The following is a 27,000-nucleotide window of genomic DNA, read 5'->3' as shown; positions in this document are numbered from 1 at the left end:
GGGCCTATGTATGATGGGTATATGGGCACGAGACTATGGGATGGAGGATAATTATAATTTGTTATAACTAACCACAGTTAGTTACTATGCCCGGGCAGCGCCGGGCTCTTCAGCTAGTTTATATATAGTACTAGCTGAAGAGCCCGGCGCTGCCCGGGCATAGTAACTAACTGTGGTTAGTTATAGCAAATTATAATTATCCTCCATCCCACAGTCCCGTGCCCATATACCCATCACACATCCTCCATCCCATAGTCCCGTGCCCATATACCCAACATACATATTCGCCATCCCATAGTCGAGTGACCATATACCCGTCATACATATCCTCCATCCCATAATCACAAATCCTCCATCCCATAGTCAACCATTATGACATCATAATGAGCGGTGGGGCTTACAACCTATAATGACGACAGCGTCGCCATGGCAACCATTGTGACATCATAATGAGGGGCGGGGCTTGATACACACTTTTTCCCCATTATGTAGATAGGGGCAAAATTGTTTGGTGAATTGGAACGTGCGGGTTAAAATTTTGCCTCACAACATAGCTTAGGACACTCTCGGGGTCCAGACGTGTGACTGTGCCAAATTTTGTGGCTGTAGCTGCAACGGTGCGGATGCCAATCTCGGACATACATACATACATACAATTGAGCTTTATATATATATATATATATATATATATATATATATATATATATATATATATATATATATATATTCCCCCATTTTACTAGTGCTACCTTATTAGACCCAGATACAGGGGGAATACAGCCTCCTAACATGCACTGACGATGATCCGGGCCAGCTAAGACCCAGATAAACTGTGTATTGTACAAAGTGAACATATCCACTTTTTTAAGGGAAAAAGGAGTACTCTAAAGTGTAATAACTAGAGATGTCTCTCTAGGGTCGGAACTCCTTTCTGGGGGGTAAATGAAAACACTCTTATGTGTCACTTGGTGGAACTAAAAGCCATTGAAGATTTTTTGTTTGCTTTTCTTAAACTGTGAAATGTTCATTGAAAGGATTTAATTCCCATCTTCATAGACAGATATTGTTGGATAGCACTTGTAAAAACAAATTGACTGCATTTTAAAATGATTATGTTTACAGCTCGTTGCCTAGGAGACCGACCACTGTTGTGGTCTAGCTCACAAGCACTGCACTGAATGAAGGTGGCAAGGATTAGGAGGTGACCGCGATTCTCCAGTGATCTTGTCCGAATTTAAAACAGTGCTTACAAACTCAATAGAAAAATATCTTGAAAGCACTGTGCATGTTCTGCTGTCTAACAGCGGTGGTCTGTCTCCGAGGCAACAAGCTGTAAACAGAAAAGTGTTAAAAATTTTAATAAGCCGCAAATTGCAAAAATTACTGGTACTTGCGAGTACTATCCAACAATGCCCATTTATGAAGATGAGAATAATCCTTTAAAGTGGATCTATCACCAGGATTCACTATACAAATTGCAAACATTATTAAATAGACCTCTTAGAGACAATACTGGTGTACTTATTTTGAAAATTCACATCACAATGGCTGCATAATCCTAATATTGAAGAGGTTGTCCATTACTTTATCAATGATGACTTAAGGATAGGTCATCAATGTCTGATCAGTCAGGATCCAACACCCAGCACTCATGCCGTTCAGCTGCTCTCAGTGTCGGCTATCACTGGCCGGAAATGCTCAATTGCAGAGCATCTTATGAGTCTAGCTATTAAATGACATTTCTCATGAGTCCAAGTGTGTTCAGCCTTCATCACACAGCTTGAGCGACAGCTGCAGCTTGTACTGAGCAACGTCAGATGTCAGCAGGGAGGAGGGACACAGAGGAGCTGTCAATTCGGCTAGTGGGCATAGACTGGAATAAACTTTTACCAAAAGGTTACACAGCCATACTGACAAGGGGTTATGAAAGTAAATAGGCCAGCCTCATCAGGTCCAAGAGCTCTATTCAACCATTTATGCAGCTTAAAAAAAGAACCAAAAAAAGTAAGTACAAAACCCAAAATAAAATTAAATAATTTTATTTATTCATAAAGAAGAAAAACACAGATGTGAACACATATAATAGGGGAACATGAAACAACACAGGGTGACCCCCAAGCAGTCTACACAAATAGTAAATAATGGAGTCAAGTACAAGTAATAGCAAATTCCACAATAAAAACCACATGCAATGGAGTGGATATCTATGAACATACAATATGTATGCATGAATAAGATTGACTTAAAAGATCTAAGTATGAGCAGCAGTAGGTTTTATAATAATTAAGTGCTTGTGTGCAAAGACCAGAATATAAAAAAAAATTATAAAGGGTCATGTAAGGAGATATTCCTATAAGTGACAAAAAGGAAAAACAAGGTGCAAGTGTATGGTGGATAATACCAGCTAAATGTCACACGACCATGGACAGATAGAAAGCCATACACCAGTAAGGCAATATAATGTAGCCATTACCGTGATGCAGAGCTTGCTTGGGAGGAAGAAACCCTGACGCGCGTTTCGCTTGCCGCTTCTTCCAAGGGTGGTTTTTATTGTGGAATTTGCCATTACTCGTACTTGACTCCATTATTTACTGTTGGTGTAGACTGCTTGGGGGTCACCCTGCTTTTTTTTCCATGTTTTCCTATTATATGTGTTCATATCTGTGTTTTTATTCTTTATGAATAAATAAAATTGTGTAATTTTATTTTGGGTTTTGTACTTCCTTTTTTTTGGTTCTTTCATGACATTTGGAAGTATACCTAATAATGATTTTGGTCAATTTTCTTGGGTTTCATTTATGCAGTATGTATGGAGAAATCTGGTAACAGATGCGCTTTAAAAATGTAGACTGGTGACTTTAATACATACGTTTAAAATGTGTACAGTGTTATGTTGTGGATGTGATCTCACACTGATACTAACAGACAATGACAACTTCAGGAAACAGAACGGTTCAGTAACAATAGTGACAAGACTTTGTGGTTTGAAGGTCAAGCGAATTGGAAACTTTTCTTCCGGTGACACCGCAGAAATTATACCACATGAAGGCAGAGCTAAATTTGATGAATACAAGCATTCCCAGTGAAATAACCATTGTGGAGGCTATTTTATTGGAACCAAGCACTGAAATGCTCCTCTGTTATTCCTCTTGCTCCTCTTAAGGAGAATAATACGCCATTTTTGACCTTGGGATACAATAAAGCAGAGGTGAAGTCAGCTGGCTGACATAACTCACGGCTGGAGGATTCTGAAACACACAGAGGAGAGGCTACCGCTGACGGATTCTGGGCTATCCCATGTCGACGGTAATACAGTCGTGCAATGTAACCCATTCCGAAATCATTTAACAAATGAGAGTCTCCACCGATTCCTCCGGCGGTGCGCTCGTAAATCAAAGATAATCCGATTATCGGATCCATTTACGTGATTAGATTTCCAGTTTTGAACTGCAGCAACGGAATTGGATTTACCAAAAAGCCAATAATAATTGAAGCTGGGAGGAAAGGAGAGAAAAAAAATCTAATCACTTTAAGAGCAAACACTAAGTGTTCGGGGGCAGAGGATGCCGGGGGGTGCCAGACATTAGATCAGAAGTACAGTATATTAATGAGCAGTGGTCAAGCTACTCTGCGCTGCCCGGGGGGCACAAAATACCCCAATCAATTATTGTCAGATGTCAGCTGGACAAAACTCTCATAGCGCGACCCTAAAATAATGAGTGGGGTTCTGTAGTGCAAAACCACTGTGGTACAACCAAGCTCATCAGGTGAAAGTGAAAGGGGGTTAAAAAATGTAGATCCATATGGAGAGTAGTATATATTATAGCATATATTGTATATTCTAAAACACTGAAGTTGCTCAAAATGACTGCTCAAAACAAGCACAGGCGCTTGGTGCACCCTTGGGGTAGCTTTGGGTGCACCTTCCCACCTACTTTATTTCGACCTATCCTTCACCCCTGCTGTAAAGCCATGTAGTCAATCAAAAAAGGAGAGGGGCAGAGAAAGATGGAATGGAAGATGCATTGCACTGTTTGGCCACACAAAAGGTGCACCGAGCGCCTGAGCTTGGCTTGACAAGTCATTTGGTGCCGACAGGTTCCCACTATGGAGAACTTACTCCCTATAATACTGTATAGTCACATCACTTCTGCCGCTACGCATCTGTATGTGGACATCTAATTAGAGAGGACTGTGACACATCTGACGCGCTGCAGTCATCGGGCTGTGCTCACACTGTGATCTGCCTTATCAGACGCCGTCGTTACAAGCAGCATCATCGGCCTTTTGTGTAGAAGTGCCATAATGTGCATGTTCTGCAATTAACAGGTGGCGCTGACCATTAGATTAATTGTTGGGCTCGTCACTAGTGTCATCTTTCCACTTCGGGCAGATGCAGACAAATTTTCTGAAAATTAATTTTTATATATCCATCGTATGCAAAAAAGAAAAAAAAAAAAAAAAATGACCGCCCGCTAAAATAGAGCAATCGTGAAGGGGTGACAGACAGGCGAAACCTTGCTACTCTGGCTTTTGGGCCGAGTCTCAGTAACGCAGTAAGGCCACTTGTACGTTTTTCACATATACCCCATGCTCTGATGCTCATAGAGGAAGACCTAGTAAAGGCTGCAGGTCACCCACAAACTCCTTGGCGCGGTCAATGTCTGGGTGCACCGTTATGCCCTCAGACTGCCATCTCCAGCACTGCCCAGCAGCAGTAGCCCAGCGGTGAGCTCAGTGTGGGCACACGCCGTCCGCTGCAGCGTGGCTCCAATCTCTCGGCCCTGCTGGTCTGTGACCGCCGCTCACTACACCCTGCTAGCAGATTCAAAAGGAGAACCTGGGATCAGAGTGTGCCCGCACCCCCATTTATCATGTGCCCAAGCTTACATAAAGAGCACCACTGGGATCTTCCAGAGTCAGGGCGCAAGCGTTGAAGCGGAGGGCAGCATAATGGAGACACAGATTTCAGGGACGTGTCACTTGCTCAGAAGCTTGCTGTAGTTTCAATACAATCAGTGTTTTCTCAGCAGGAGATTATCACTAGCAGACTAGGTGTCATGTGCAAGGTAGTCCAGATAACCTGTGTAACACCGCCCCAAACACAGATCTGCAGCTTGCTGACAATGTACAGTGTACAAAGAAAACTATCAGTGGTATGGGCTGAGTCTGTACACAGCTCAGCATTCACAGCACTGCTACATCTACAGCAGAACTAAAAATGAACATTATTTCCTCTGCGTTTTTTTATGCACAAAAAAAAAAGCCTGAAAAAGAAAACTTAAGTGTGAACATAGTATCTTCATACAGTGAATATACGAAGTCCACAAAAAATAAGACTCCCTAATAATGAAAGGCCACAGATCTCCGCACACACTTCACAATGAGAACACTACACACCAGGATCTTAGTCCCATAAACGCGCGTTAGGATTCACACCAATGTTTTCAGGGTAGGATTCTGCTTTGTTCAGACAGATAATTAACAAAAGGGCAGCACGGCGCTCTGACTTGTGATTAGGAGTCTTCGGATAATATGCGATCACAAGACTTACAATCTGCCTGCCAAAATAAAAGAAAGGGGGAAGTTGGAGTAAGAAATGCCAATATGGTGCCAATTATACCATGTGTGTAATTTTCAGGAATGGGATTCCATGCACGTGACCGGGGAGCGCAGGGAAGGGACTTTTTTTTTTTTCCTTAAATCAGTGACCATACTACCATGGATAACTATGGGCCGTGCATTATACTATATGGAGGACTATGGGCCGTGCATTATACTATATGGAGGACTATGGGGTTTAATTAACTATATGGAGGACTATGCGGTTTAATTAAACTTCCGCTATGGAGCCTCATGGCTTGTATGTGCGCCCGTGGTGAGTATAATGGTTATTTTTTTTCTATACATTAAAGAACAGCGGCAGAGCGGACATATATACCTTAAATCATCCAGCCGGTGCTTAATACGTGCTGCCCGTGGATCAGGCAGCTTGCATCAGTTGTCAGGTTCCCTTTGAACAATGCCAATTTCTTTCCAAGACCCTCTAAAAATTAGTTAATAATAGGATGGCCATGGTTGTAATCCCCTACCAGGTCAGAACTCTGCAGGAGAACCCAGCAGCAAGTGTACAATCTCCCTGCAATGCCTGCACAGGAGAAATGATGCATGACATTGTGTGAATGAAAATCAATGGGTAATGCAAGTACATGTTGGGACCCCCAAAAAGAACCAGGCATGTGAAGGATTTGTAAACCTGAGAACCCATTTAAAACTAGAAACCAGAGACTTCACTACCCAACATGGCCTTGGGATGTATATATAAAAGGGCACCAACATGGTGAATGGGGACATTTCCTGGAAAACTCATACAGACAGAATAAATTAACACAAACTGTGACAGCGCCCAAAATTATTTATGGACCAGAAAATAGAAGTAGAAACCAGAAGACATTCCAAGTTTTAAGGAACCGTTCCTAGTCCCGGTGAGGCTATTATTAAATCGATAATTATGGCACTCGCAATAAAGGCAGACTCCCGTGTTTGCGCCATTATGCATTATTAACTGCAATGAGTCGTCTAAGGGTTTAAGATGACGGAAGTTTTAAATCTTGTTATCACATGGTTGGTAATGGAAAGCAGCCAGGCCGAGACGTACACAGCCATGGCATGGTATACAGGGTAAACGCCATATAAACACTGTACAAGAAATGCCAGGAACGCCTCCCATTATCTCCTGCTCGCCTTAGATCCTACTTATATTACAATCAAAACTGAGAAATCTTCTGTTTCTCAGGAGATCAGCCAGGACTTATGTCTCTGTGTGAGGCTGTAAAACAGTTAGCTGCAGCAGGAGCCTCCCCCGTCCACCCTGTCTGTAGCTGGACACAGACCAATCAAGGTTTTTTTTCAGTTAAAACAGCCCAACCTCTCTTTACTCACCCTCCTTAGGTCCAGCGCTGAGTCACTGCCGCTAGTCCTTGTGCCCGTTATGGTCTGCAGTACTGGTGTCACTTCGACGATGCTGCTGCCAATCAATGAGCTCAGCAGCTCTGCCCGAGCTCACTTATTGGCTTCTGCGCTGTCAACATGATGTCAGCGTTGCAGGCAATCACAGGGAAAGGGAGCAGTGGTGAGGACTCCTTGCTGGACTCGGTAAGGGTGAGTAAAGAATGGTTTGCGTATCATTAAAAACAAAATGCAGCCAGGTCAGAGGGGTTTTCCGAAATTGGAAAACCCCTTGAAGCCACATTTGGTCATTAACTAAAAATGGGAGAGATCAGTAGGAGATTAATTCTTGTGTTATCTGCAGGATTTCAATACGAAAGTTTTCAGATCATGCAGAAAATATTGCAGTGAGGGCGACTACATTTCAAGTTTATTTTGATCATTTAATTCTAGGTTTAGTGATCCTTTAATAAAGGTCTCAAGTTCCATACACTGCAGGGCATTCCGATGGATGGCGTGACTCCAGATATGGACTTTCTGCACGATATGAAGCCTTTGAGAGTTGTTCTCCATTCACCTCTGTAGCTACAATGCCAAAAATAACGACATTCAATGTCTCTGGCTTACCACACACAACACGAGTGTCGCATGACCTATCAGAAGTCTTCATTCTGTTTCACAGAAGAACCTGCAGCTGCATCCCCCTCCCTCCCCTCGTTTTGTAATTTATGTTTTACATGAGATGGATTTTTTAGTGACTGAGAAGGTTTCTCATCATAAAGTATCACGTCTCCACAAGTATTACTGACTGAAGCATAACAAACATAATGACATGCATATTTTAATTAATTAAAAGGTAATCTGCAGAATGCTTATGACAGAGAATGCAAGCCATTTTGCAAATCTGCATAAGTCATTTGCTTAAAAGGGTAACCTGGTTCAACTCACTTCTGTATCGAAACGTGACCAGGGCCAGCGAGTAGAGATGGGTGAACCCAACAGTAAAGTTCAGTGCCAGTACCGAACATCTGGGGTCCGTGCACAGACCCCGAACACGGACTTCACCAGGAAGTCAGTTAGAGTTCAGGTTTGGTACCCTGATCATAGGTTGTTTCCCACACTGTCATCTGTGTGACAGCGCCAGAAACACCTGTGGTCAGAGAGCTGCTTGTCAGCAGCTGAGGCAGGCATCGGCTGATGAGAGAGCACTACTCTCATCAGCATACACCTGCTGTCGCTGCTAACTGCGAGAGCAGGGGCCGCTGACAAGAGTATTTATCAGATGGCGCCTGCACTATAAATTAAAATAAAAAAAAATGACATGAGGTCTCTTCTATTTTTGAGAACCAGCGCAGGCAAAACCAACAGCTGTGGACTGCAATAGAGGAGTCCCCACACCATTTTTTTATTATTTAAATAATTTAAAAAAAAAAAGGGGGGTCCTCCCCATATTTGCCAACAATCCAAGCTAAAGCAGACAGCTGGAGACTGGTATTCTCAGACTGGAAAGAGGACATGGATTTTGTGCCCCCCCTCCCTAAAAATAGCAGCCTGCAGCCATCCCAGAAAAGGCGCACCTTTACACCTAATCCACAGATTCCCAAGTCCCCCGTAAAAGAAGAAAAATAATAAACATCCATATCCCTCACCAGTTCAACATGAAGATAATCCATATCTGTTCCACGAAGATCAGGATGATTTGAACAGCGGACCCATCAGTGATGTGACAGCTATCCATGCCAGCCAGATCACATTGAGACAGGCGTGTAAAATAAGAAAAACGAAATTTGAAGAACTGACACAAAAATCCCTTATCACAGCATAGTGGTTGATATAAGGCTTTGACACAGGAAGAGAAGGAAATGCTGTTATATTGGTGATATGTAACTGCACTATTAATAATCATTCGCACCAGGATATTTTTATACTTGTCTTCACACAGGTGAAATAGTCACATATCTGACGATATCACATCAGCAGAAACAGCAGCTGTCATCAAATAATCAGAGACTGCGGCCGCTTCGCACTATCTGCTCCCCCTGATCTTCACAACAGCTTTCCAGTGTAATGACTTGCCACATCTTTCTGCTCTGCTCCTTATATCCCCCCTTAGAGACAGTTACTCTGTACACGTCATTTTAGTTTCCAAAAATTCTACTAAACTAAACCTAAAAATAAGTAAAGAATAACATATATTTTTTCATTCCAGAGGGGCGGCATATTTTGGAGGGACACTACCTGCATACTCTGTACATTGCCAGAGGTGGCATGTGCTTTATGGCAGCGGCAACAAATGGGAGGAAATTGAAAGAGTACAGTCTCCGGAAAGATGATGACAATCCCCTCCCTCAGGGATCTGGAAGAGACCGGTATACAAACCGGTGTTTCTACCCTCTGTAAATTCGGACCCAGTCTATACAGCAAAGCTGAAAAGTGCACTTGTGAGCTTTATGTGGATAATCAAGTGAAAAATAGCAACAACAAAAAAGCAACGTCAAGAAAGCAAAAAACAATGACAACAGCGCACATGGCTATCATCACTATCATGGTCAACAATCAGGAGATAGAAGTGGTTGACAATTACATATTCCTTGGCTCCAAGACCAACTGCGATGGCGACTGCACACTCTATGTCAAACGACACATGGCACTTGGATGGGATGCAATGGTCGGCATGAACAAGGTCTGGAAGAGCAGAGACATCACCCTCGCTACGAAATACAGATTGGTCAACGCAACTGTCTTCTCAAATAGCAACATTCGGATGTGAGACCTGGACACTCATGATGGCTGTTAGAAATTGAAGCATTTGAACATTTGCATTACAGGAGACTTCTATGGATCCCATGAACAGCGAGGATCAATAATGGAGACATCTTGGACACAATCAAGCCAAAACTGTCACTGGAAGCTAAGACAACCAAACAACAATTTGGTTATTTTGCCATTGTAATGCAGAGTCAGTCGTTGGATAAAGAAGATATGCTGGGAACGGTCAGTGGCAGAAGAAGACTACGTCCAAGAATCCACCATCGGGAGTGACATGAGTATGACCATTAAGAAGAAACATGGGATAGAACTTCCTGGAGAGCGGTGATCAAAAGAATGACCGAGAGACATACTCGACTAAGTGGATAAGAGAAAAAGGTATGACAATATAGGTCTTGTCCCTTACAAAATGATCCATCGAATCTCTGCAAAATAAAATGTCAGTCCTGAAAAATCACCAGTATAAGTCATATGCAAATCAAGCTGGAAGTGCACTAGGCGCGTGTCCACTCACATGGATTGACCATACTCTAGATATGTGGGAACCCAATCTATCAGACATTTATGGCCTTTTCTGTCCTGCCGAGATATGGCAAAAATGCCCCAGATATGGACAACCCCTTTAAAGTATCTTGCTCTAATTTTTGTTCTTCCTGTGTTACTCCTGAAAATGAATGATAACTGAGTGTAAAAAGTCTGGCCGTGTCAAAATTGGGACGATTACTGATATTGATTGCCTTGTTTAATCAGTGCTAACTTGTGGGGGAAATTTACCAGTGTGAATTTTGGATGTCCTAGTCTATGATATTGATTTTCAAGAATGTGTATGATTGAGGCTGAATGTCGAGTGCATATACAAGACATGGGACTCCGAAATTACTTTTTATGGGGAACATATACCAGTAGAGATCTTTACTAGTGATGAGTGAACGTGCTTGGATCAGGTGTTATCTGAGCATGCTCAGGTGCTAACTCAGTGTCTTCGGCGTGCTCGAAAAATATGTTCAAGTCCTGAGTCTGCACGTCTCATGGCTGTTTGAAAACCACAAGACAAACAGGGATGTTCTAACAAATAGGTAATCCCCATGTGCTGTGGCTGTCAAACAGCTGAGAGACATGCAGCAGCGGGGACTCAAACATATTCGAGCACTCCGAAGACACTCGGTTAGCACCCGAGCATGCTCAGATAACACCTTATCCCAAGCACGCTCGCTCATCACTAATCTTTACAAGTCAAATTAATATAATTAGAAGCAGGTTATAAAAATTACCTCCTTTTAAACAAAAAAAAAAGAAAACTGTGCTACTGTAGTCCCTGGCCTGTGTCTAATATTGCAGGAATACACTTTTTTTCTAATCCTGGAGATAAATGAAGAGCAAATTGGACTTGGAGAACATGACGCATTTCGGTCTTACTGCTGCCATTTCTGACGTGTAGATTTCTACCGGGGATAAAATCTTGACAAACCTTATCTTTAGGAACTGAAAGACTTGCAGCAAGGGGTTGAAGAAAGCGCCACTTACTTGCACTGGGCATGGAAGTACTTAATTAAATTCTGCAGCAGATCCACTCCTTTCTTGATCTTTATTTCGTTGACTTTGAGCAGGTACTGTCAGACAGAAAACATGAAAGGACATTTTTACTCAAGGGTTTTTTTTTTTTTTTTTTATTTGCAGCACAAGAAAATCTTGTTACATGTCATCAACCCCCGAAGGATGATCACAAGCGACAAGCAGGAGATCTGGGGACCCATTGTTATACACATGGACGTGCAACATTGCTATAAAGTGACAGCGCCAGACAGCTCTCCTCATTACCTGGGCAAATAAGAGGAAATGTACCATACACAAGAAGAGTACTACGCTAAAGTACAAGCAGCACAAAACCAGGAGAAAAAAAAAAATACAACATTTTGCTTCCATTCATTTTTTTTAAAAAAAGGTCATACACTTTTGTTGGAAGTTCGGAGGAAAATTCAGTATTAATAATTGCATCCGCTGCTGGTGCAAGCTGTAAAGGTGGCATATGAAGACAGGAGGATATAACACCGGCATGCAGTCATAGTGTTCCAGCTTTAGACCCCCAAATCCTGTCTCTTTTTTGCTCATAAACAGACCCATTTAGTATAGGTGCACTTTATAATCTTCTTCTTAAAAGGGGTTGTCCAACTTTGAGGACATTTCTTTTTTTACACTTAATTGCATGTATTTGGGGCTAAAAATAATTTTTGCAAGGGGTTTTATTAAAACGTTTTGCACCAATTGCCCTCTACAAGCCTGCGTGTTTGCACGCTTTCTGGCTGCAGAATGAGATAACTGGTGATCTGTCGGCGAGCTCACTATTACGATACGATGAGGCGTTTGTAACTCTTATTTGCTTTTTTTTATTTTTTTATTTTAGCTCCTCTCAGCTGATTAATGACAGCAGACCACATGAAAGTAGAATGTGTAAGGAAACAAAGCCTGTACAAGCAAGAGGTGCATTTTTTTCCCTTAAAGACCAATTCCAAAAACAGTTTTAGCCCCAAATACATAAATTTAAATGGAATCTATGAGCAGGATTTCACCTCCCAAATTATATACACATGTAGCTACACCTTTACATGGCCAGTCCGTTCCTCCATTACTGAGATATCAGTGTTTGAAATCAAAAGCAAATGAGGCTTAAGGACTATTGTAGCCTCAGTCACTCCAGCTCTATTCCCCGCCTAGCACCTCCTCCTCATACTTGACTGACCGCCTCTAAGGAGCTGAAATACTATACAGTCATATGTAAAAGTTTGGGCACCCCTATTAATGTTAACCTTTTTTCTTTATAACAATTTTGGTTTTTGCAACAGCTATTTCAGTTTCATATATCTAATAACTGATGGACTCAGTTATATTTCTGGATTCAAATGAGGTTTATTGTACTAACAGAAAATGTGCAATCTGCATTTAAACAAAATTTGACCAGTGCAAAAGTATGGGCACCCTTATCATTTTCTTGATTTGAACACTCCCAACTATTTTTTACTGACTTCCTGAAGCACTAAATTGGTTTTGTAACCTCACTGAGCTTTGAACTTCATAGCCAGGTGTATCAAATCATGAGAAAAGGTATTTCAAGTGGCCACTTGCAAGTAGTTCTCCTATTTGATTCTCCTATGAAGAGTGGCATCATGGGTTCCTCAAAACAACTCTCAAATGATCTGAAAACAAAGATTATTCAACATAGCTTTTCAGGGGAAGGATACAAAAAGTTGTCTCAGAGATTTAACCTGTCAGTTTCCACTGTGAGGAACATAGTAAGGAAATGGAAGAACACAGGTACAGTTTTTGTTAAGCCCAGAAGTGGCAGGCCAAGAAAAATATCAGAAAGGCAGAGAAGAAGAATGGTGAGAACAGTCAAGGACAATCCACAGACCACCTCCAAAGACCTGCAGCATCATCTTGCTGCAGATGGTGTCACTGTGCATCGGTCAACAATACAGCGCATGCATAACGCCCTTTTGTATGACCAAACAACTCAATCTTTGTTTCATCAGTCCACAGGACCTTCTTCCAAAATGTAACTGGCTTGTCCAAATGTGCTTTTGCATACCTCAGGCAACTCTGTTTGTTGCGTGCTTGCAGAAACGGCTTCTTTCGCATCACTCTCCCATACAGCTTCTCCTTGTGCAAAGTGCGCTGTATTGTTGACCGATGCACAGTGACACCATCTGCAGCAAGATGATGCTGCAGGTCTTTGGAGGTGGTCTGTGGATTGTCCTTGACTGTTCTCACCATTCTTCTTCTCTGCCTTTCTGATATTTTTCTTGGCCTGCCACTTCTGGGCTTAACAAGAACTGTACCTGTGTTCTTCCATTTCCTTACTATGTTCCTCACAGTGGAAACTGACAGGTTAAATTTCTGAGACAACTTTTTGTATCCTTCCCCTGAAAAGCTATGTTGTTTTCAGATCATTTGAGAGTTGTTTTGAGGAGCCCATGATGCCACTCTTCATAGGAGAATCAAATAGGAGAACTACTTGCAAGTGGCCACTTGAAATACCTTTTCTCATGATTTGATACACCTGGCTATGAAGTTCAAAGCTCAATGAGGTTACAAAACCAATTTAGTGCTTCAGGAAGTCAGTAAAAAGTAGTTAGGAGTGTTCAAATGAAGAAAATGATAAGGGTGCCCATACTTTTGCACCGGTCAAATTTTGTTTAAATGCAGATTGCACATTTTCTGTTAGTACAATAAACCTCATTTGAATCCAGAAATATAACTGAGTCCATCAGTTATTAGATATATGAAACTGAAATAGCTGTTGCAAAAACCAAAATTGTTATAAAGAAAAAAGGTTAACATTAATAGGGGTGCCCAAACTTTTACATATGACTGTACTAGATGAAGATAGTGGAATTGAACCTCTGGACACCAGGACTTGGGACACACTCAGCCACAGGATACCAGGGACTGACATGCTAAAATCCCAGTCAACCAGGAGAGGCGCAAAAAATCTTATGAAATAAAGTAAAAAGGCACTCTCTCAAGATATTAAAGAATTATTCTCATCTTGGCAAGGTAATGTGCTAATTTCTTGAGATTCCACCACTAGGCCTCCCAACGCTCCTTATGAAGGGCCCTGTTTCAATAGAGCCACGGTCACGCATGCACATTCACCGTTTAGAGTGCTGCTAGAGAATTCAGAGTTCAGCCATCTACGGTGGTCCTATAGACAATGAATAGAGTGCTCACTATCATCGCTCCACTAAAATGGAGGAACCTTCAGAGCCTCACTCTTGGGATTAATGGGGGTCTCATTTGTCAGATTACCAATAGATAGATGCAAACTTGCCAAGATGTGAATAACCCTTTAAGGTGCTAAACTACTGGACATCAGGGCGGATACCAGTCACAAAATCACTGGACAAATGGGAATTAAGGGCCTAAACCACCGGATACCAGAGATCGAGGCATTGAAGGGGAAGTCCACTAGTGGATAACCCCAGCTTAATTCGGCATTCCACAGAAAATAAAAACAACGTATTTTCACCTCCCAAAGAGGAGCAAGTCCAACTATATTGGTGCTATTCTTCCCGATGGGTGACATGATGTGTCAGCCAATCAATATTCTTCTTTGATAAAAAAAATTAAGGTTGCAGCTAGTCAGCGTCTGAAGACTGACAGCAGTGCTTACGTGACATAATAATGTCACACAAACACTGGGAGCTACAGCGCAGAGATCACTATTGGATCTAATACAAGAGTCAAGTGTAGTCTTTTCTGGTTTTCTTCTGACATTTAAGAAGGGGTTGCCCAAATGTTGGACACCACTGACGGCAAAGTCAACCTACCAAACATAAAATCTCTGTAATAGCAATCAGGCCACAAAATATGAGCCACGTGACTACTTGATAGCTACAGAAAGTGATGAGAAAGTCATACAGGAGACCTTCATGAACTTCCAGTCGTGTTACCTCACACATTTGCAGCTGAAAGAACCTTCGCTCTTTTTCCATCTCCTCGGCTATTTCGGCACCGCTGATCTCGGTGCGAATCATCCCGTGTAACTTTGCATGTTCTTTTTTTTCTTTTTCTATTTTAGTCCTGATAAAAGGAAGAAAAAAAACTAGAATTAAAAAAAAAAAAAAAAAAAAAAGAAATTAAGGAAGAAACAACCTCACCACCACAGATCAACGAACATGAAAACTTTGAAGTGGCCTTATGCCCGCCATTGTAGTCTATAGGAGAATGGACCAGGACAGAGGCACTGAAGGTTTACTACCAAGAAAAAGAGAAAAGGAACAATGGCCGCTGAGTGGGTGTGTGCACCACCCTGTGTTTTCCTTGTGTGACTCACTTTGGACTGAACATGGAATCCTTTTTGTGTTACATAAAGGCCTTTACAAAACAGTCGCCATCAGTGATCCAGAAGATCAAAACCTGGAGGACAGTTCTGTGGAATGAATCAACCTGCATCAACATGAATTTTTTTTTTTTTTTTTTTTTTACTTTACCGGTTAAAATAAAATTCAGAAACTTGTAAATTAAAAAAAAAACATGAATTGCATTTTTTTCAGGGAGGGAATAGGTGCCACACTTCCTCAAAAGTGCACTAAAAAGAAAAATCTGTTTTTTTTATGTAGACATGTAATTTATTTTTCCGTTAATGAACCTTCCTGCGTTCCGAGTGATGAGGTTACATTTTCTTTATTGATATCATTTTTAATGACAGATGTGAGTTTACATCACTTTTTATTGCAGTTTTATTAAAAAAGAAAAAAAAAAATCGGGTGTTTTTTGTCGGACATGGGTGGGGCAACATAGCCGCATTGCCGCGTTTAACACAATGAGAATACAAAATGAGATAATGGCCTTTCGTTTAAATCAGGTTTTCAGATTTTTGTGTTAAATGATTTTTTTTTTATTCAGAAATGTTTTTGCTTTGTGTTTTTTGTTTATTTTTTACCGATCACAATCTGCATTAAAAATAAAAACTTTGCTAGTTTCACACTGGTCGCTGGGGCTTTTTTTAGACTAATATCCTGTTTCAGGCAACAACACTGCATATTAGCAGCAATGAACAGATTCAGGCCCTGGTTTTTTTTTTGTACTGAAGTGTCTAATGAGCGTGTGCCAAGGTGATTGTGAAGCAAGGAGGAACAGGGGAGCTGTGACATCACCTATTGTGATTGGTGGATCCTGTGTTATCAGTTGTGTATAGATAGAGGCGTTAGCCATCATTGTTCCTGCCTCTGATGGCATCGCCATGCCCAAGTATCCAACATGCGACATGCATGTAAGGCACATATAGGGAAAGGGGTTAATTCCTGATCTTTCTATACTTGCACATAAGGAGAGACCTGTCAATCACCTGGAGTGGGGCGGGGAGAAGGCGTCAGGGGGCTGCACTGGATGAGTCTCATCTCTCTCTCTCTCGAGTTCCTGATCAGATCATTTTCAAAGAAATGTAAGCAGTCTATGTATCAGTCTGATCAGCCCACCCAAACAGGATACACATAGGTCGGACGTCACGCTCAGTATACCAGGTTCCCTTTAATCAGAGTGAGTGTTTGTCTTCTTGTGAACCTCTCCTTAGTGTATTTTACATGCTTGGGTTGAGGACAGTTTCTTCTCTGCCATTCTTGGTCAGGATGGGGGACATTGTTACTGGATGAAGGAGAGTATTATTACAGGACGGGCCCAGGAAATGGATATTATTAGTGGAAGGGGCCCAGGATGAAGGACTTTTATATGAGGAAGTGACCCAGGGCCCAGTATGGGGGACATTGTTATAGGATGGAGGAGAGCATTATTTTTAGGAAGGAGCCAGGAAAAAGACATTATAACAAGGAGACAGGACGTGAGACATTATTGCGTGGGGCACAAATATATATTTTTTTTAGTTTTTATAGGTTCTAGAATGCTACAAGGGCCCGTACATCTGAACAACATGGAGTTGGGAGCCCAGTCCCAAATTCTGAACAGGGCCCTTCAAACTTTAGTTAAGCCACTGGACAACCCATTTAATATACTGCACATGCTACTTTAAGGACCAATGGAAGACATCTGTCAACTCTACATATATGTAGAGGGGTGTCCTTTAACAAAAACGAACATGGTTCCCCATTATTATACATGGTTTTTCGGCCCCTAGTGTTTCCTCTTTCATGTTCCTTTCATAGAATCATAGAATCGTAAAGTTGGAAGGGACCTCCTGGGCCATCTGGTCCAACCCCTGCTCAAAGCAGGATTCGCTAAATCATCCCAGTCAGATGTCTGTCCAGCCTCTGTTTGAAGACTTCCATTGAAGGAGAACTCACCACTTCTCGTGGCAGCCTGTTCCACTCATTGATCACTCTAACTGTCAAAAAGTTTTTTCTAATATCTAATCTGTGTCTCCTCCCATTCAGTTTCATCCCATTGCTTCTAGTCTTTCCTTGTGCAAATGAGAATAAAGTTGATCCTTCTACAATGTGACAGCCCTTTAGATATTTGTAGACAGCAAATTTCAAGACCTGTAGATCAATTCCCAATCGGTTGTTTGCTAACAATACAGTTCGCCATCACAGATATGTCCTGCACAGTGCTCTCCACCCTGTAACAAAGGAGATAGGACCAAGAGATTGTTCCTCACTCTCCAAGGACCACCCTTAGGCCTGTTTCACACTTACGTTTCTTCTGGCCGTTGAAATCCGCTAAAAATGGCGGAAAACGGATCCGCCTCGGTACGGATAAACATGTGGCACAGAACCGCTACGGTTCACGGATCCGCGGTAGGATGAAATTTAAAGGAGCCGGGAGGAGATCGCGCGACGGAGGACGGCGAGGAGATCGCGCGACGGAGGACGGCGAGGAGATCGCGCGACGGAGGACGGCGAGGAGATCGCGCGACAAAGGACGGCGAGGAGATCGCGCGACAAAGGACGGCGAGGAGATCGCGCGACAAAGGACGGCGAGGAGATCGCGCGACAAAGGACGGCGAGGAGATCGCGCGACAAAGGACGGCGAGGAGATCGCGCGACAAAGGACGGCGAGGAGATCGCGCGACAAAGGACGGCGAGGAGATCGCGCGACAAAGGACGGCGAGGAGATCGCGCGACGGAGGACGGCGAGGAGATCGCGCGACGGAGGACGGCGAGGAGACCGCGCGACGGAGGACGGCGAGGAGACCGCGCGACGGAGGACGGCGAGGAGACCGCGCGACGGAGGACGGCGAGGAGACCGCGCGACGGAGGACGGCGAGGAGACCGCGCGACGGAGGACGGCGAGGAGACCGCGCGACGGAGGACGGCGAGGAGACCGCGCGACGGAGGACGGCGAGGAGACCGCGCGACGGAGGACGGCGAGGAGACCGCGCGACGGAGGACGGCGAGGAGACCGCGCGACGGAGGACGGCGAGGAGACCGCGCGACGGAGGACGGCGAGGAGACCGCGCGACGGAGGACGGCGAGGAGACCGCGCGACGGAGGACGGCGTGGAGACCGCGCGACGGAGGACGGCGAGGAGACCGCGCGACGGAGGACGGCGAGGAGACCGCGCGACGGAGGACGGCGAGGAGACCGCGCGAAGGAGGATGTCATCGCTATGGAGGCGAGGAGATCGCGCGATGGAGGACGGCGAGGAGATCGCGCGATGGAGAGAGAGATCCACCAGCCAGAAGGAATTGCGGGTTAAATCTGTAGATAAACACAAAATGCGGATCCGGACAGAGAAAAAACGTTGCATGGTCCGTTCGGTGATGTCAGCGGACGCCAAAATTTTGGCGGATCTGCAGAAATACGGATGCAACGGACGTCCATCAGTCAAAATCCGCCGATAATGCAAGTCAATGGGGAAAAAAACGGATCCGCCAAGAAAAATGGCAGATCCGTTTTTCTAGCAAAACGGCGGATTTTGACTGATGGTGACAAACGGATGTGTGAAACAGGCCTTAATAGTGAATGCGAAAGTTAGCACCAGTTATCATGGCCACATAACCCATGTGTGACCGCCCAGCTGCTAGGGACACATTTCACAACTGCACTCCATTCAGCTCTTCCCTAGCAATCAGTCTGTCTCCTAATTCTCAGATCACCATGAGCTGACAGCAGAGGAGGAGCAGGGACCCTACAAGGCAATTAGTGTCTCTCTCTTCCTCTTGATATGCCATGTCAAATTTTGCAAAGAAAATGCGTTCAATATTAGCAAGTCTCCAGGAAACCAGCAGAAGATTATAGGATTTTACATGCAATTAACCGAGAGTTTGGGATCTGCATTATTTGTCATTTTCTCTTATGCTCAGTAATAACAGTTTGCAATTTTTTAGGTCCATTTATATTCCATCCTGATTAGTTCTTTTACACTTTTAGACATAAAACTCAAAGCAGGAAAACCAAATGTAGCCGATAATGGAATTAAAGGGCTAGTGGCCACTTTCTGACCCGTTACATGTGTCTAGTGAGCTGTGATGCCAAGTGGTCCCTAGTGAATAAAAATAGGGTTATATCTTATATGTCGGTCACGGGCATTTTTGTCCAAAAAAATACAATATTGGCGGATTGCGCTGATCAACGCTTGTAATGTAAACCCACTGCAATGTAATTAAACACCCTGCAACCTGCTGCCTTCCTAAAACGAAAGCCACATGGTTCTAGATTTATAAGGCCAATATAGGATGCTACAAGAGCTTCTGATTACAAAGCATTAAGCCGCGATAAGAAGGTCTGGCCGAACTAGAAATTACATCCCAATTATGAAACACTAAATATGCACATTTACACAATAAATGCAAAAAACATTTTTTGGTTTCCCTGCCTACAGAATAAATTGAAGAGATTATCCCGTCAATTCAGTTTCTACAAAGGCTGCAGTTTGTTATAAAAAAAATAAAAATAAATAAAAATTGTGCTGTATTCACCTTCCCCGGGTCCACCAGCTAGTCTCCGCCTCTCCTCCGGATGTCTTGCATTGACTGCGGCACTGACTTCACCTTGATAGAGCGACAGTAAATCAGTGATCTCAGCAGATCTGCCAGTGTAGACAGAACACTCCCTTCAGAGTGTCACACGGTCAACATGACGTCAGTGCTGCAGCAAATATCGTGCACAAAGAAGATCGGTGGAGACTCTTCAGGAGACCCAGAGCAATTGAGTACATAGCAGTTTGTTGTTGTAGAAAAATAAATGCAGCTAGGGTAGACAATTAAAGAGAACAACCCATTTAACGGAGAGTCTGTCAGTAAGCAAATTCTGGGAGTCATGCAGGGGAGAAAACTGCCCGAGTAGAGTGCGCTCTGATCCCTGCTGGAATCGGCGTGCCTTTAATGCGGTAGGACTCCTGAATAGTCAAACGAATCCATCTGGCTAAGGTCGATTTTGAGGCAGCGAGCCCCTTCCTGCGCCCTTCGGGGAGCAGGAACAGCGTGTCCGTCTAACGAAAGGGTGCCGTCCTCGGCACGTACCTCCGGAGGGCTCTTGCCTGGTCTAACGTGTGAAGAGCCTTTTCCACACGGTGCACCGATGCTGGACAAAATTAAGGCAAGACAACATCTTCATTAATGTGAAAAGAGGACACAACTTTCGGCAGAAAAGGAGGGACTGGTCTGAGCACCACCTTCTCCTTATGGAAAGTGAGGAACGGGGCTAGGCAGGATAGGGCTGCCAGTTCTGAAACTCGCCTGATAGAAGTGATGGCCACTAGGAACACCACTTTCCAGGAAAGGTACCTCAAGCAGATATCCGGAAGCGGTTCAAATGGAGCTTCCTGCAGAACACAGGACCAGGTTAAGGTCCCAAGCGTCCATAGGCGCCTTATAGGGAGGTACCAAGTGGGAGACTCCCTGGATGAAAGTCTTCACCTGCAGATTAGTAGCAATTCTGCGCTGGAACAGGATAGATAAGGCCGATATTTGTCTCCTGAGGGAACTTGGGGCTAAGCCCAAGTCTAGGCCCGACTGGAGAAAAGTCAAGATGTTGGGGATCGAGAATCTCAGAGGAAAAACACCGCGGCCTCGACACCAAGCAAAGAACACCTTCCAGGTGTGGTGGTAAATTCGTGCTGAAGCAAGCTTCCAGGCGCTAATCATTGTAGCGACCACCTTGCTCCCGAACCCTGCCTGGGTTAGAATCCAAGATTCAACGGCCATGCCGTCAAACACAGGGCCCCTGAGTTCGGGTGGCAAATCGGCCCTTGAGAACTTGAGAAAGTAGATCTGGCCGCTCTGGCAGGCGCCAAGGAACGTCGGCGAGCAGCTGCATTAGATCTGCATACCACGCTCGACGGGGCCAGTCTGGGGCCAGCACAAATCGCAGGGACCCCTTCCGTCTTGATCTTCTTGATGACCCTCGGAAATAGTGGCAGTGGGGGAAATAGATATGGGAGGCGAAACTGGTTCCATGGCAGAACCAACGCGTCCACGGCGATTGCCTACGGGTTCCTGGCCCTAGCGATGTGGGCACCTTGGCGTTCACTCTGGACGCCATCAGGCCCACATCTGGAGTTCCCCCACAGCTTACAAATCTGCCGGAAGACTTCGGGATGTAGAGACCACTCTCCGGACGCAAGACCCTGCCGGATGAGAAAGTCAGCCGCCCAATTTTACACACACGGGATGTGGACAGCTGAAATCACCGAGTGGTTTGCTTCGGCCCACTGCAGAACGTGCCCCACCTCGCGCATGGTTGCTCTGCTGCGGGTGCCCCCTTGGTGATTTATGTAAGCCACCGCCGTGGCGTTGTCAGACTGAATCCGGATGGGGCGGCCTGCTAGAAAGTGATGAGACTTTTGCAGAGCCAGCCGAATTGCTCGCATCTCTAATAAGTTGATCGGGAGGCGTGCCTCCTGTGGCGACCAACGTCCCTGGGTCGTGTGGTGGCAAAACACCGCTCCCCAGCCGAGGAGACTGGCGTCGGTTGTCATCACCAACCAATGGTCTGGGGGGAAAGGTTTCCCCTGGGTCAGAGAGGAACTGGTTAACCACCATCCGAGCGACTGCCTGACTTGAAAAGGACAGTCGGCACTGCCGGTCGAGCGTGAAAGGATTCTTGTCCCAAGCTGACGGGAGGCGAAGATGGAACTGGGCGAACAGTACCGCTTCCATTGCTGCCACCATTTTCCGTAGACTCCTCATCCCAGATGGAATGGTATGAGGGACTGGTTGCCGAAGCGTTAGCACCTTTTCCTGAGGTAGAATTACCAACCCTCGGCGAGCGTCGAGAATCATTCCTAGGAAGGAGATCTTTTGAGCTGGCACAAGGGATGACTTCTTCGCATTGAGCAACCACCCTAAGCGGGCAAGAGTATCTAGCGTGATATTGACATTTTCCTTGCATGCCCATATCGAAGGGCCTTTGACCAAGAGGTCGTCCAGATAAGGCAAGACGACTATGCCTCGAGAATGCAGTATGGTCATGACAACTGCCATAACCTTTGTGAACACTCTGGGAGCCGTGGCTAGCCCAAAGGGTAGTGCTACGAACTGAAAATGTAGATCGCTGATGGCGATGCGTAGAAACCTCTGATGAGGAAAAATGGGAATATGCAGATATGCGTCCTGGATATCTATTGAGGCCAAGTATTCTCCCTGCTCCATGGCCGATATGACTGACCGGAGAGACTCTATCCGGAAATGTCTAATCCTGATGAATTTGTTCAGAAGCTTCAGGTCCAAAACAGGCCTGACAGACCCGTCCTTTTTGGGAACTGCAAAAAGGTTGGGATAGAACCCCTGATTTTTTTCGTGTTCCGGCACTGGAACAATGACTCCGTTGTGCTGGAGCGATTTGATGGCTCCCAATAGAGCCCTTGCCTGGACATCCACCCTGGGAAGCCGGGAAAGAAAAAACCGTCTTGGCAGGTATCTGACAAATTCTATTTTGTAACCTGAGGCCACAAATTCCTTTACCCATACGTCATGAGCGACACTGGCCCAGACGTGGAAAAAACAGAGAAGGCGGCCGCCCACCTTGCTGGTATCGTCTGGTAAAGGCCTCGAGTCATTTGGCCGACGATCTTTGGGATCTGGATCCCCTCGATCTGGGCTGCAGAGTACGCAATCTCCCCAATGGATTGGCTTAATATGAGACCTGCCGCTCCCCATCCTGGTTGGGGCGGCCTGAGGCGACGGAATTGGCCGCTGTAGTCCACCCGGTGTTGCGAAAGGCCCGAAAACGTGCCTGAAACGGGTGACGAAAAAGCGGTTTGACCTTTTGTTGAGGGAGAAACCCGCTCTTTCCTCTTGTGGAGTCGGAGATAAGTTGATCCAACTTCTCCCCAAATAGGCGGCCGCACTGATAAGACAGGGAAGTCAAGGACTTCTTAGAAGAAGAATCAGCTCGCCATGTCCTTAATCATAGGGCTCTTCTGATCGAAATTGCATTAGCGGCAGCAAGTGCCGAGCAATTGGCCGCATCCAAAGACGCATTGATTACATAGTCTCCGGCCATCGCCACCTGACCTGCGACCGCCGAAATCTCTGCAGGTGGATCCTGCGTGACCTTGTTTAATGTTTCTGCCCATGATATCATAGCCTTGGCTACCCAAGTTACTGAGAACGAGGGAGCGAGTGCTGACCCCGAGTGTACAGGGGCGCAGTACACAAAAAACATGGCGCCACTAACTGCGCGGCGCCGCCTGACGGATCCAGCCACCCTCAGCCTTGCATGGCCGGTGGCTTCCGCCGGCTGGGGGCTCCCAGCCCTGAGATCTTTGCAGGAGCCCTCCCAGACCCTCTCCTCACCGATGACCCTTTTCAGCATGAGCGCAGGTATGTGAGGGGGCTTTGAAAAAAATAGGACGGTGCAGGCACCCTAGCTCCATCTAACCCCTTCAGGAGGTGAGGAGAGGGACCGTCCGCCACCTTGCAGCACCGCAGTCTAAGCATTGGTGGAGCAGTGGGGGCCGCACGGACTAGTCTTGTGCCTCTGCACAGCCGATGGTTTCAATACATAGGGGTGGTCAGAGCTAAGTCGGGCATTGTGTCCCACGACGCGGGAGAGGATACGTGGAGGGACACTCGCACGTGCTCGCCCGTTGTTGGTTTGGGGAAATCGGGCCCTTTCAATAGGATCCGTTGCCCCTGTCACATCTTCAATGAAAAAGACGAAAAAAGTCTGGAGAAAAAACCAGACGTGTGCCTCCATGGACACTAAGCAAAAAACGGATTTCCGCCCGCAATAGGGGCGAGGGTGTATACGGCGGAGGAGGAGCTAACCTCTTTTTTTCCACTTAGTGTCAGCCTCCTAGCGGCAGAAGGATACACCCACAGTATCTGTGTCCCCCAATGAGGCGAAGGAGAAAAGAACATACCCTCCTCTCCTTACTGATAGCTACTGTGTAGCGATGCAGCAGTCTTCAGTTATGCATCATTACAAACACTTCCAGATTTCCTCTCACAGCAGTCAGTGTGTGGGCAGGGTGAGAGCTGACAACACTGTGAAATTAGATCCGGAAGTGTTCATAATAATACATGTAATGAACTCATGAGGCTGCAGAGTTACAGTGGTGTTAAAACGTATTTGTCCCCTTCTGGATTTCCTATTTTGCATGTTTGCCACACTTAAATGTTTCAGATCAACAAACAAATTTAAATATTAGGCAAAGATAACAAGTAACACAAAATGCAGTTTTTAAATGAAGGTTTTTATTATTCAAGGTAAAAGAAATCCAAACCTACAGAGCCCTGTGTGAAAAAGTGAATGCTCCTTAAACCCAATAACTAGTGGGGCCACTCTTAACAACAACAACTGCAATCAAGCATTTGCGATACCTGGCAAGGAGTCTTTTACAACCCTCTGTTGGAATTTTGGTACAATGATCTTTGCAGAATTGTTGCAATTCAGCCACACTGGAAGGTTTCCAAACATGAACCGCCTTTTTAAGGTCATACCACAATCTCAATCGGATTAAGGTCAGAACTTTGGAGTGGCCTAGTCAAAGTCTTAATTTAGTTTTTCCTAATACATTCAGAGGTGGATTTGCTGGTGTGCTTTGGATCATTGTCCTGCTGCGTAACCCAGGTGCGCTTCAGCTTGCCAGACATTCTCCTTCAGGATTTTTGGGTAGACCACAGAATTCATGATTCTATTTACCACAGCAAGTCTTCCAGGTCCTCAAGTAGCAAAGCAACCCAAGACCATCACACTACCACCATCATATTTTACTGTTGGTATGATGTTCCTTTTCTGAAATGTTGCATTAGTTCTACGCCAGATGTAATGGGACATATACCCTCCAAAAAGTTCATCTTTTGTGTCATCAGTCCGCAAAGTATTTTCCCAAAAGTCTTGGGGGATCATCAAGATGTTTACTAGCAAAACTGAGATGAGCCTTTATGTTCCTATTGCTCAGCAGTAGCTTTCGTCTTGCAACGATGATGTTGTGGAGTCTTTTGTGACCTCTTGGATGAGTCGTTGCTGTGCTCTTGGGGTAATTTTGCTCATCCGGACACTCCTCGGAAGGTTCACTACTGTTCCATGTTTTCACCATCTGTGGATAATGGCTCTCACTGTGGTCCACTGGAGTCCAAAAGCTTTAGAAATGGCTTTATAACTAGAGTTGAGGGAATTTGTTTGGATTTGGCTTCGAATACGATCGGCATCGAATATTTTTTTTTTTTTTTTGCAATATTCATCGAACACAGCCGAACGTCATTAGAGTAAATGGGAGTAGAAATTACCTAATATGTTTGGAACCGATCATCAAACATACATTCGGCAAGAGTGGGGTAACAATGTGGCAAATTCAGATTCGGCGTCCAAATCCGAACAAATTCGCTCAACTCTATTTATTACCTTCTCCAGACTGACAGATCTCAATTTCTTTGTTTCTCATTTGTTCCAAAATTTCTTTGGATCGCGGCATGATGTCTAGCTTTTGACGCACTTTTAATCTACTTCACTGTATCAGGCAGGTCCTATTAAAGTGATTTCTTGATTGATAACATGTGTGGCATTAATCAGGCCTTGGTGTGGCTAGGAAATTTTAACTTAGCTTCCCAAAGATGTTACCACAGTTAATTTATGTGGGTTTTTTCTGGTGATGGGAGAGGGTGAAATTACTTTTTCACACAGGGCCCTGTAGGTTTGGATTTTATTTTCCCTTAATAATAAAGACTTTCATTTTTTTGTTTTTATTAAACATTATGCTACAGAATAAAGACCTTCATTTATAAACTGTATTTGGTGTTTAATTGTGCTATCTTTGTCTCATATTTAAATTTTTTTGGCTATCTGAAACATTTAACTGTGACAAACATGCAGAAGAATAGGAAATTAGGAAAGGGGGAAACACTTTCACACCACTGTTTGTATCATTGCAAATCCTTCCAGATCTCATCTCACAGTTATGTCAGCTCTCACACTCCCCACACAACTGCCATGAGATGAAATCTGACTTTTGTAATATGCAAGAGCACCTTAAAATTTGTCCACCCGAAATAAAAGGGAAGATGGATGGCCATATTACTAGTTTGATACAGTTAGTTAATAACTTACACTTTTGTTTCGTAGTCTTTCCAGGCTTTATCGAAAGGCTTCTTCAAGTCCTGCAACACAACGTGATAGAGCTGAGTCATAAAGAGTCAGGAGGTCAACGGTGTAATCTATATACACAGCTATATGTTATATCCGGAGAGGAATTTGAAATTGGATGTCTCTCTGATTGGGAAGGCAGAAAATCCAGGATTTAGTCAAAGATTCCAATAAAACCTAAAGACTTGAAGACTAGACTAAGGGTAAATCCTCCAAAGTCAGTCATAAAAACAATAATTCTGAATCCTCCGCATTTGGGATTATTACTTCAAGAGCTAAAACTATTTGACTTCATTATTTAATC

The 27,000-nt window shown here is 44.3% G+C and overlaps 1 protein-coding gene across 3 annotated transcripts in view; it reads right to left on the bottom strand.

The window, feature by feature from the left end:
- Positions 1-27,000, bottom strand: part of ASAP2 (ArfGAP with SH3 domain, ankyrin repeat and PH domain 2) — a 221,883-nt gene that overhangs the window by 72,990 nt on the left and 121,893 nt on the right. For all 3 annotated transcript variants that reach the window (XM_073568181.1, XM_073568182.1, XM_073568183.1), the window contains 3 exons: positions 26,661-26,710; positions 15,165-15,294; positions 11,242-11,327 (listed from right to left, as the gene is read on the bottom strand). In XM_073568181.1, coding sequence (XP_073424282.1) covers positions 11,242-11,327; positions 15,165-15,294; positions 26,661-26,710 — 266 coding nt within the window. The remainder of the gene's footprint in view (positions 1-11,241; positions 11,328-15,164; positions 15,295-26,660; positions 26,711-27,000) is intronic.

The sequence above is a fragment of the Dendrobates tinctorius genome, unplaced genomic scaffold (assembly GCF_039654945.1).
Source record: "Dendrobates tinctorius isolate UK_male_01 unplaced genomic scaffold, ASM3965494v1 ptg000021l, whole genome shotgun sequence".
NCBI lineage: Eukaryota > Metazoa > Chordata > Amphibia > Anura > Dendrobatidae > Dendrobates > Dendrobates tinctorius.
Note: the sequence above shows the minus strand (reverse complement) of the source record. Positions and strands in the feature narration are given on the sequence as shown.